Source organism: Colius striatus, chromosome 3 (assembly GCF_028858725.1).
Source record: "Colius striatus isolate bColStr4 chromosome 3, bColStr4.1.hap1, whole genome shotgun sequence".
NCBI classification, from domain to species: Eukaryota; Metazoa; Chordata; class Aves; order Coliiformes; family Coliidae; genus Colius; species Colius striatus.
Window position 1 is genome coordinate 24,663,369 of NC_084761.1, and position 12,569 is coordinate 24,675,937.

The 12,569-nt window shown below is 39.7% G+C and overlaps 1 protein-coding gene and 1 long non-coding RNA gene across 2 annotated transcripts in view; one reads left to right on the top strand and one right to left on the bottom strand.

Annotated features, from left to right (window-relative positions):
• Positions 1-106: 106 nt before the first annotated feature.
• Positions 107-3,398, bottom strand: MAD2L1 (mitotic arrest deficient 2 like 1). The gene is made up of 5 exons (XM_010201461.2): positions 3,295-3,398; positions 3,001-3,147; positions 2,728-2,848; positions 2,024-2,127; positions 107-869 (listed from the first exon to the last, which is right to left on the bottom strand). Exons 1-5 carry the CDS (start codon positions 3,368-3,370, stop codon positions 697-699), a joined length of 621 nt encoding a protein of 206 aa, XP_010199763.2. The 5' UTR covers positions 3,371-3,398; the 3' UTR covers positions 107-696.
• A 6,422-nt stretch (positions 3,399-9,820) lies between these two features.
• Positions 9,821-12,569, top strand: part of LOC133625224 (uncharacterized) — a 53,516-nt gene continuing 50,767 nt past the window's right edge. Inside the window, exon 1 of the long non-coding RNA XR_009818521.1 lies at positions 9,821-9,910. This is a non-coding gene — a long non-coding RNA (uncharacterized LOC133625224). The remainder of the gene's footprint in view (positions 9,911-12,569) is intronic.

Below are 12,569 nucleotides of genomic sequence, written 5' to 3' on the forward strand. Positions count from 1 at the left end.
TTCATAAAACCATCTAAAATATGAAGAACTAGAGACTCTGGATTGGAGAACACTATACAAGCTTTATTCTGTAAAACAAGATACAAACATAGAAAATGTTTGACAGACACTAGAGACACACACAGACTTAACACTATTCCCAGAACTGGAGTCCAGCAGTCAATATACACAGCTTCATCTATTTAAAATAATGCAATGAAAGCAGATGCTTACCAGGAAGGAGGTACAATTAACTTCAGAATTGTTCTGTTCATTATAGGATTGTTTCTGGTAATAAAACAGCCTAGGCTAAATTTTAACATGAACTGGCATGGCAGAAGTGACATTTTTTTTAAGTGCCAGAACAAACTTCAGCCTACTAACAGAAGGCAGTTTATAAGAATACTAAAATACTACATTACCAGATCTGAATAAAAATCTTAATTCTAGATTTAGGCAGTTTTTCTAGTGACTTTGGTAGTTGAACACCTTTAGTTTAGCTCATAGAAGAATTCAAGGAAGAACTGAACTATCATGAATATCTCTTGAACAATGCCAGCGTGGTATAGTGTTCCACCACATTGTCAGAGACAAACTGTCCCTTTTTTCTGTAACCTGCTTTACCAAGAGAGAGAAACATAATGATGCCTTGATGACTTGGCTTTACTATAAACAGGAACTATACAAGGTTAACAGGATGTATACAAAGCCCCTGTCTTAGGGGAAGGAATCCTTCTTGTAAGATACCATGCTATTTACTTTATGGATTGTTGTAGTGAAGGAACGAAGACGAACCTCTTCTGAATTGGCTATGAACTGTGGTCCTGACTCTTCCCACTTTTCTGGTACTGCCAGATCTTTATCTGTGTATATCAGCAAGTCAAAGGCACCTGGAAGCAAGTGGGAACAAATTTATGTATGTATATAAGAACAAGACATGTTTCATGGAATCATAGAGTGGTAGAGGTTGGAAGGGACCTTTAGAGATCATCTAGTCTAACCCCTCTGCCAAAGCAGGTCCACCTAGATCAGGTCATGCAGGAATATGTCCAGGCAGGTCTTGAAAACCTCCAAGGAAGGAGACTCCCTGGGCAGCCTGTGCTCCATCACCCTCACAGTAAAATTGGTTTTTATTATGTTTAAATAGAGCTTTTTATGTTCCAGCTTCATCCCATTACCCCTTGTCCTGTTGCTAGATAGCATAGAAAAAAGGGATGCCTCAACATCCTAACATCCACTATTTAGATATTTGTAAATATTAATGAGATCCCTCCTCAGTCTCCTCTAGACTAAACAGCCCCAGTTCCCACAGTCTTTCCTCATAAGGAAGATGTTCCAGTCCCCTGATCATCTTGGTGGCCCTGCACTGGACTCTCTCCAGAGGTTCTCTGTTCCTCTTGAGCTGTGGAGTCCAAAACTGGACACAGAACTCCAGATGAGGCCTCACCAGGGCAGAGTAGAGGGTGGGGAGAACCTCCCTGGACTTGCTGGCCATACTTTTCTTGATGCATCCCAGGATGCCATTGGCCTTCTTGGCCATGAGGGCACATTGCTGGCTCATGGTTAGTTTATTATCAACCAGCTCTCCCAGGTCTTTATCTGCAGAACTGCTCTCCAGTTTATATATTTGAAGTTCAAGTCCATCTTTTGGAACTTGAGACATACACTAAGGATCTCAGAAGTTAAACTGATATTAGTTATGTGAAAATAAATAGTAGTTACTAGTGGTTGTATTATGTGTATTCATTTTAGTTCTTGCAATGTGAATATTTTTGAAATAATGCTAAAATGCTATGTAGCTGAGCTCTAGGCAACACTTAGATTAATTCAGTGACTACTTATACAAGCCTGTCCACAGTAAAAGTAATATGATTTATGAAAACTTATATTTCTCAGCGTACACATTCATTCAGTTAGTTAAGCCAACCTGAGTTCTATTACAATCTCAGTAAAAAGCCTTTGAAAATTAGCAGAAAAAGTGAAGAATTTGTAGGGGTTTTCCAAAGCAAGTGTTGATTTCATTACTGAAGTTGAGAATACTCACAGGTAGTTTCCAACAGTGGCAGAAAAGTTACCGTTGCAGTTATTTGTCTGATAACAGATCGAATTTCATCCTGAATAGCTTTCTGTGATTTTTCTCGTGGTGCACTGGAAGAATAGGAAGACTCTGTTAAGAAAACAAGCTACTACTGTACTTACAGTTTTCTTTACATACAGTTCAATTAATTCCCCTTGTTCCATTTGCTCTAGGGTTTTTTTTAGTAGGAACATTCTCTTAAGCCCAAGGCAGATAAGCTTAGAAAAGTTAAATGATAGTGGGTTTCTCTTCACTGATGTTTGTGAACCTTCACAGTATTTGTAAGAAATGTTACAGTTATTCTCAGTCCAGAATGGATGACAACATTTTGGCCTAACAAAAGGAAAGCACTAGTTCTTTATCTACCTGGTACAGGACTTTATATGCTTTGTTGAAGATTAAAAATCAAGTTTTATTCTCACCCTTTAAAACCAAATGAGCACCTGAGGATTACCATTATATGCTTCAATCATATCATGTCTGGTTTACAAAGAAAAAGAAACCATAAAAAAGTAAGAGGTTGGTAAGGTCTGAAGAAACATCTTCCATCTCCATACTGACAAGAGCTGCTTTGAGGAACCAGAACAGTGCTGATGCACATGGGTGCGTCTTGTCCCTGCACAGCTACTGGGTAGAGGGATGAGCAGGTGTGGAGGAACACTACTACTCACCTCTCATCCTTTGCAGTTTTGTCACACTCGATGTCAAACTGCCACCGCTCCAGAACCTCGTTGTTTTCGATGCTCGAGATGACCACCACTAGGCGCTGCACAATGCACTTGTACAGCCACTCTGAAAGAAGCCACGGCAGTTAGTCGCAGTGTGAAAAAGTAAAACACCAGAAGAGACAAAACAAGGAGGGCACTGCAGCCTCCCGCCAGCGGCACTCGTGTCGCAGTTTGAAGAAACTGCCTTAGCTCCCTGGTTGGGCAACCCCCCCCCACCTTTCATCTGCTCCACCACGTTGTTGAGGTAGTTCTTCAGCTCAGGGTCCGTGGTGACGAGGAGAGTGAGCCCGTACTTCTGGACGCGGGTGAAGGTCTCGGGGGGATAGATGCCCCGCTGGTAGAGGATGCTGTTGATTCCATAGGCTGCAATACGCGGAAGGAAAAGATGTGCCCGTGAGGCGGCCGCCTCCGCCAGCGGCCATGTCCTCCGGCAGGAGGCCTACCAGAGCCTGCCTGCCTACCAGCCAACCTCCCGCCCACCCGTCTTCCCTTCCTCCCTCAGCCCCTTACAGAAGAACTCGGCAACGATCTCGGCGCTGCCCCGCAGAGTGATGCCCTGTTGCTCGCGGCCGAGCTGTTTGGCCATGTGGGCTGAGCGACGGCGCCGCCGTCCCGCCGCCCGGTTCAAATGGAGCTCCGCCCCGCCCCAGCTCCCCTTTGGCGGCCCGCGGCCGCGCGTGCGCGATGGCGAGGCCGCGCCTCCTCTCGGCGGGCGCGCGGGCCGTTGGCGAGCGGCTGGGTTTGGGTACGTCCGGAGGGGGGCGTGGCGCGACGCGGGGGGCGGATGAGGGAAGAACGGAGGGATGGTACGCGAGCCCGCCGGCCCCAGCGTGTATCCGTGCTGCTGGCATCGATAGGAAGGGCTGCTGGGTGCCGGTTCTGCAGCCGTTTCTTAAAAAGAAGAGGTCTTTCTGCGTTAAACTTTCCGGCGGCTCTCGGTGGCGGGGCGCGGGACCAAGCCGTCGTCCGTGGCGGGGCTGTGGGAATCCCGGGCTGGGCGAGGCCTCGGCGTAGACGTGATGCTCCAAGTTCGTTTTCTGAGTTTGTTTAGATGCATTCGTCTATATGAAGGCGCTATGGAACTTAAAAAAATAATCCTTTACAGGTACGAGTGGAAAGCAAGTACCTCTCTTTATGGGTGGTTTTGTTCGTGTTCGCTATGTAAGTTGCTCGTTGCTGTGTAAAATAAAAACCATCTGTTCTGCAAGCACTGTCAAAAGGCAGGCAGGGAGAGCCTGGGAAGGCAGGGTGGAACGGATGTCTTTTCCTTAAATCTCTAGGATAGCGGGTAACACGGAAAGAAGGGGGTTAAGCATTTAGAAAGATAGAAAACCCACGAGCGCACTGCTACAGGCATACCCACGCCTGCTATCAGGCTGCCGCAGCAAAGAGCAGTGGCTAGTTGGTCAAAGGACTTTAATCCTGTTATTACAGGAACACCAAGGGGGACACTGCAAGTAGTAGTGACTGTCAAAAGAAGGCAACTCTGGCAGAGGTTAACAGGTAAGAAAAAACAAAGCGAAACAACAAATAAACATTAAGTGTGAAAATGCTGACATACTATCATGAGGAAGGGAAGCCACAGTCTTACATGGATAGTAACAAGGTGGGCAGCTAGTCAGCTAACAAGCTAGTGCAAAGTGTATGGATTTGTTAGCATCAAAGAGGTGCAGATCTCCTTGAATATGATTTTTCTAAAGTGTCTGGAATCAACAGATGTCATTGTCTAAGATATACCTGTATTAGATGCCCATAGTGACCTTGAAAAAAACTGATCAGAGCAACCTGAAGTGATGTTCAAACCAAAAGAATTTTAAACTTGGGGTAAAAAACATATTGTCATTACACAGTGCAATAAGCCAGATGCTAAAATAGTGAATTGATGGCATGATTGCTTATTTTGTCATAATAAAATCCTTTTTTTCTCAAAAGTTAAGGCTTTCTGTTGGTTCCGCTTCTTGTTCTAAGAGGAAGTACAATTTGCTTCAGGGTTCAGGCTGCTGTGTTTAAAACAATTAGTATCTTCCTAATGTCATGTATGGAAGTTCTGAAAGAGTCTGAATAATTTAGTTATTAATCTAGGGAACTTTATTTTGGGTCTTGATCACTAGTGATTGTGTTCCATATTAGTCTTATGAGTAAAATACTTTCTGAGGAAGTGTATACTTCAAAGCCTGTGGTAATGGAAGCATTTTTCATCCAAAGGCCAGCTTTTAGAAACTAGATAGCTGAGAATATCAGCTGTTTTGCATGACCATACTCTTACCCATCTATTCAAAAATGATCTCACCACCCGCCATGCAAGAATAGTAGAGCTTGCTAAAATCCAAATGGAAGAAAAAAATCTAAATGCTTCTTGGTTTATCAAAGTGATGTAATCTGTTATTGATATGTCTGAGCAGATAACGCTTATCAATAACAGACTTAATTGCATCTTCTTTATTTATCCTAAGATTCATCTGGCATGTATTTAAAGGTGGTGGTGGTGCCCAGTACCTTCTGTTAAAACTAATCTTCCTTCAGTGAACTGACACGATACTTCACAGAGTTTGGGATCACTTTTCTATCCCCAGTTCTGTATTATATTTAACACTGTTTTTTGCCCTGATATGTGCCCTGCCAATAAAACTCCAACTCTAACCAAAATCCACCCAACAAACACCACCTTTCCATTTCTTAACATTTCTTATATATCCTGCAATGTAATGGTAAGAGCTGCATCTTTTCAATATTTCTTTCTCTTAAGCTCCTAATATCTTCTTTTTGCCTTTTGAGACATTATTTTTCTGTGGCTTATTTGTTAGTCTTCAGTCTTTTAAGTCCGTGAAGTAGTGTCTGCCTTCACTTTCGTATTTCTTCTACTAGAAAGTTCTTAATTTTCATCACTTGTCTTATCAAAATCTCCTTCCCTCCACCACTAATTGACTTTCATGAAGGTTTAGTTATTTGACAATGTGTGTTCACTCTTTTCCCCTGCACATTCTCTGGTTATCTCAACTTTGTTTCTCTGTTAAAAGAACTTCACAATACTTATCTTCATTTTCTTCACTTGGTTTGGGTTGTGGTAACTCAATTTCTCTGTAAGGTCAAGCCAGTGTCCTCCAGCAGAGTTGGTGAGGGAATGTGTCTTTGTCTGCAACTGATCTCTGAAGTCACCACTTAACCATAGCCCAGTCAAGTGTGCTGGGGACATATGTACCTAAGTTGTCTTGTCCTGTTACTAACGGTAACATGCTCCATGTGATGTTGATACCTATAGTTTATGTTCAGAACATGTTCAGCAATGTGATAAAAGGTATCTTGCAAGTGAGAGCAGCAGGGAGATGACTGTGGGTTGGGGAACCCTTTGTGTGGCTGACAGCCTGCTTCCTGACCAACTCTGAGCGACCCGCAGAAGCGAAGATGACAGGCTGAGTTACATGTTCTGGCACACCAGGAGTTGGCTATCCTTGCTTTAATTATCTCATAATAAAACCTTAATTTTCATAAGGAATGTGAAATCCCAGTTGTATTTAATTTAGGTCTCTTACAATTCTTTAGTCGTTACTCTTTTTCTCAACTATAGCTTGATGTTAGGAAAGAATTGTTTTGATTCTCTTTCTGTGGAAGGAAGTGTCCCCTGTTTAGCTTGGCTTTTCTGCAACATCTGATGATTGCTTCCCCGTGGCAATTGACATTGAACTTGGGACAATCCAAATCATTAGTATGCCTTCACTTTTTTTTTTAAGGCAATCCAGGTCACATTCCCATAGTCATTCTGCAGACTAGAGGATATAAATCACATGCAGAGTTCATTCCCAAATTTAGCTTGTGTTTTTATACCCTCAGGACAGGTCACTCCTTCCAGCATAGAAAAATAGTCTATAAAACGACAGTTCACTTTTCTACAAAAGCCCTCATATCACATTAGCAAATTGTCATATTAAGTCTTGGTAAAACCGGTTTTTCCTCTGGAGGGAAGTGAAGTCTTACCCTGGCCAACAGAGCCTTAGTACTTTACCTTCTCTGGCAGATCTCCAACCCTTTAAAGTCATTTCTTCTCACACTTTAGGACAGTCTGTTCTTACGAGCGCATAGAAACAGCTTTTTTGCATTTTCCCCTCCTATTTTCTTTGCATCACTTTGATTCTCCTTAGGGTTTCAGAATGCTGTCCATCCCTGTAGTTGCCAGCACTCAACATTAATGGCAGACATTAATCTCTTTTTTGTCTTTTTCTGCAGGTTAGACATTTTGCTCTCTCACTTCCTCAGCCCAGCTTGTGGTATTTGTAGGTCACATGCTGGATGAGGCAGTTCTCAGTTGGCTGAGCTTATGTGATTTTTAGTGAAACTGATCCTTTATCAAACTGTTTCTTTTCTTTGATATAGGCAAGTGTGGCATCTGGGAGATTCCCAGGGTAGAACACCAGCAAACCCAGGTGCCACTATTGTTTCTTTATGTAAGAGTTATTTTAATATCTTCTAAATCTTTAAATCCATTTCCTATCTTAAATCACTTTGCTGTGAGTGAGTTGCTTTATTGCCTTCCATTTTGTATTCATACCTCTCATCCAGGATTCCTTTGGTGTTTCATTATTCTCTGGAATTAAAACTCTGCAATTAATGTAAAATACTGCACTCTTTGAAAGGCATTTTATTACCACACTAATTTTGTTTTATTTGTTGTTGTTGTTGATTAAGTCTGTTTTCAACAGTCTGTGTAGCATTAAAGTTTGCAGGAGAAGTACGGGTGCCTTGTGTCAGCTGTCTGAATAGCTATAACATTTCAAGTTGGCTGATGCTATTTTTTAAAACAGAGGCCATGGAGTATTGTTAAAGACAGCAATATTGGATTCTTTTACCAACAACAATGAAAGAGGATGCAACTGAGAAAGATTGTCTTGAATTTTATGTACATATTAACATAAGTCAATTTTAAAATGTGTTAGTATGGGTTAATAAGCTGCATTATAACATCTAATATGATGAGTAGGCTTCTCAAAGGGTGTCACATTAAAAGGAGACAGAGTGGTTTGGCAGAAAATAAACCCTCTTGCGTTCTAACTCACCTCACTGAAGTGAGAGGTTAGGTGCGGCTAGGTTTAAATTCTGAGTGATGCCCAATTTGCCACGACCAGTCCAGACGCGTTCACCTCCTGTGAACTGTCATGACTCTGGATTCACTGATAGTGGGCTGCACCTTCAATCCAGTTGTGCTTATGAACTAGCACGGACACACTCCAGGGTCTGATCACATTCATTGAGTTTTGAACACTGGCTAGAAACTTTTAAAATTAATTTTCATTTTAAATGTTATTAGTTGTACTGAATAGACTTTGAAATTAGACTTACTCTGGTGACTACTTGTTTCTTTTATATAATGAAAGAGAATTGAGATTTCCTTATTTAAGCCAATGTAAGAACACCATTTAGCTTGAACGTAAGAAACTGACCACCTTGTACAGTTAAATAATATTTTATGGATTTTGTGAGTTTTGAAAGCTACTTCTGTAGAACATGCAATTATCTCTTTCTCTCTCTCCTTTTTTTTTTTTTTCCCTTTTTACCCCATGCAGCAGGTCCTGACATTTTTCTAAAGAGTACATAGGAAAAAATGTAGGAAGTATTTGTGATGGTTTTACCTCTAAACTACCGGGAGATGGCACCAGCCACATGTATTATTTGCACCGTTTCAGTTTAGCTCTGACCTCCAGTGGTTTCATTTTACAATTATGTACTTTTTATATACTTAACTTGTTGCCCAATTTTTATGTTTAGCTGCTGTTGCACTAAAGACAATTTAAAGATGTTAAATGAAGACAGGAATTCTATTTACAGAATCAGAAGAAGCACTATTTGAATGAGCTTTCTGTACCTTGAAAACTCCATAGTGTTTGATGATGTCATGTTATAGTGGTAAAAGGCAATGTGAAATCCACTGAATGCAGCTCTTTACAGCTTAATCCCCTCTACTGTTTCATTCCCAACCTGAAGGTTGATAATTTGAAAGGTGAATGTTAATCCAGTTTAAGTTAGCTCCTGTCGCTTCTGATGTTTTCCTATTAATGTTAATAGAAAACTAAGGAGTTCTTGGGTAGTTTAGACTTACTAAGCAGTTATACTGCAGTTTCAATTTAAATCAATCTTCTAAAGAACACTAGAATACATTTATCAGCAGAGTTTTAGACTATCAAGGGCCAGAGATACTGAGAAAAAAAAAAAGGGTCCAGGAGATTGTTAGTATATATGTTGATAGGACCATAAGGCCATTTGATAGATTTCTATTGTAATGATTACAACATGTTAAATGTCAATTGTTATTTTGTGATTGCTTTGTACTTGTGTCACTTCTGATGGACTTGTTCAATTAATTGTGTTGTAAATTCTGAAAACTGAAGAGGTAATATATTGTGAAAAGCATATTATTAGTGTTACAAATATTTGAAGAAAAATATTAATAATTCCTTAATTTCCTCTTGAAAATTGGAGTGTTTATGCATTTTTTGTTGCAGTTAAATCCCCAGGCAAATTAGATGTCCTGTTGTCAGAATAATCATTACTGAAAATAGGCATGGAAAATATTCAAATTCTTTCTCTGAAGTATTGGATAGTTTAATAAATTGGTAGAGGATGACTTTCCAAACAAGATATCTATTCCTGTATGGAAAGAGGAATTCTTTAAAGAACGTAATTTATTTCAAGAAAAACATGATTTTTCACAGGTTTTGAGAAATGTATGGATATATTTCTTAAAAGAAAAAACTAGAACAAATCATCATCAATGTGTTGTGACTGTGAGGTGAGCTAAAATATTTAATTGAGGCACTCAGGCCACATGTACTGGGACTATACCCCAAGTCCTTCTTCTACACCTCACTAGCTGCACCTCTTGCTGCACATTAATACCTTGGAAAGTTTAATCTTCTCTGCTGGAGACAAATACCTGATTTCTAAACTTTCTATGATGTCTTCGTCAGAGCTCATGTGCTCTGCTGGTTAATGGCAGAAGAGGCATGAGCAGTCTTGCAGTAACATGGACTGTTAAAAATACTTTTATCTGAAAATCATGGCAATATTTGTGTACTAACGTTGACATCTTAAAAGCAATTATGGAAAATGCCTTTGGACAAGAACAGCATTGAGATAGGTATGGGAAGCATCAAACAAAGCTTGCATAATTCCACTGTAAGGGTAAAGAAACTTGTCTCTCTGTTCATCATATAAATCATGTGGAAGGTGAAATGTGCCACTTCTTAATTATTTTTTAATTATATTCGTCAAGTCATAGATAAATATTTAAGTGTTTCTTAGAGTTCAATCATTGATTTTCAGTCTGGCAACCACTTAAAAAACCAGGAAAGACTATTTTGGATTCAGTTTGCCCTTAAGAAAAATCAGTTAAGAGTGGACAGTTGGACCATTTGCAAAATAGCTAGGAAAACAACCAGAGTTTGTTGTCTTAGTCCACAGTGGAAAAATTCATATGAGAAAAACTGGAGAAGAGCAAACTACTTGAAACTTCATGCTATTTATTTGCATCTCCTGCACAATGGATGGCCTCATCCAAGCCTCATTATCTGATTTTGTTAGGAGTGTAAAAATGGAAACCAGATGGCTTGGTAATGTGAGTAGCAGTTTGATGATAGTTATTCCTTACACTCTTCCTTCCTTGAAATCTGATTTGAGTTAAAACATGGCATATTGCTCAAGGTAAGCTATTTCTTGGCTATAATCCAACAGTGGACAGGTAGACCAGGAGTAGATACTCTAAAGTTCAGGTCGTTCTTGCTACCAAGGAAAATTCATTGAGCTAAAGCAAAGTCGTACTTCATTTGTGTTAGCAAAATTATTTGCTACATGTTTGTATTAGTACATTTATTTAAACCTTTAAAGATGTTAATGTAGTCTATGGATGTGGATTTACATGTAATGACACAGAAACCTATGCAATAATCTAACATTTGTCAGAGAGAACAAAAAAAAATTGAACAATCTAAATATATATATTTAGATGCAGTGTTACTGCAGTTTTTACAGAAATACAATATAATCTGTTGAAACAGGAGAGGAAAATTATGCAGACCTCCTGCTTGAGGAGATGATATTACTGGTTAATAGTGGACTGACCCAGTTACATCAAGGGATAGTGTCATTGATTTGCTGTGCTCTTTGCTTAAGCTTTGTATTGCAAATGGTCTCTGCAGCATGACTATACCGTGCTTTACAAGGTGACACTGTCCCTTGTGGCTACTGCACTTGGGAGCCAGTGCCAGTGCCTCATTTCCATCCTTGCTTACAAAGGACTTTGTGTGAACTTGGGCCAATAAGTTTATATCTAAGTTTCCAACAAAGGATTTAAAAGTCCTACAAGCTTAGGCACATTGAATTTCTGCCAATTCTACCTTGGGAGATGCCTTGCTCATTGCCATCCCTTCATTTCAAAGAACAGAGAGGTTCTGATGTTGTAGGGTTTTTTTTTTCCCTTAGAAATGTGACAGTGATGGTGTCCACACTCACTTATTTAATAATATAGTAGGAGAACAGTCATCTAGCATAGAGAAAATTGAGGTTCAATAACTTTTGCATCCAGAAGGAACCCAAATCCTCATCTCCCATGCCCAGAGAAGTGTTATTATCATCAACCTTTAGGCTAGTTTGGCTGAGCAACATTCTCTGTCCCATCTGTTCAGACTGCCACAGAACAAAGGGGAATTGAAAATCCATTTGAAGGCAGAAGGGCAAAGGAAAAGATTGAGTTTTAATGGTCAGACCTGGCAAAGAGAGCTCAGAAGCACAGTCCAGCTGCCAAGTTATTATGTGTTTCACATACATTACTTTCCATATAATTTAACTTCGTATAAGCTTTTTCAATACCAGTAAAATTACTTACTGAGATCTCCTCCTCTGAGTTAAACTCATGACAGAAACTGTCTCTTAATATTTCTTTTTAATGACTAATGCATTTGTTTATATGACTTTTTCTTTATAAACAGCGTTAAAAAAGCCACAAAACAATATTAGTGGGAAATGATAATAAAGACATGCTCCCCTAATGATAGTAAACTTTAGAGGTATGTATCTCTAGTTGTTATTGTCTAAATAATCTCCCCAAACGCTGCAGGAATATTTACCATATCTACTTGCTGCCTTTGTTAATTTACTAGGTAAAATGATCTGCATTGTTTTGTGTTCTCTTCAACTTGCGCAGCATCACATGTAGCTCTTTCCACTCAACAGCATGACCAGACTGATGAACCCTCTCTGCCAGAAGCTTTATTACACTGTGAATGGCTATCTCCAGTTACTGCCACACATGCATTTTGCATCACAGTGATGATGTTTAGATTTCATCTCCGTAGTGGCCTTAACCTTGCTCTGTCCCTGGGCACATTTTGGCCAACGAGGTTGCACATATATTCAGAAGTCATAATAGTTTGTACTGACCTTCAGGTTTTTACACGTTTTACTTGTTGATTTTGCATCATATTTACCAAGCAAATGGCAATGTTGTTCATAAAAGGGGAAAAAAAATCTACTTATGCAGAGGATGTGGACATGATACTCCATCTCTATTGACACCTGCACTGATTTTTCATGAAAAATATGAAAAAACACTAACAGGACATGGTCTAGGAATGTGGCATTAGAAATACATGTCTCCATCTTTTCAGATCTGTAGCGTTAAATTACTGATATCTTCAACAGAATTAAGGTGAGATCTGAAGCCAGTCTTTCCTTGTATTTGGTAAAGGTGCTGTTATTTATAGGTTTCAGAATGAATATTCTTCCATGTGGTTTACTATATT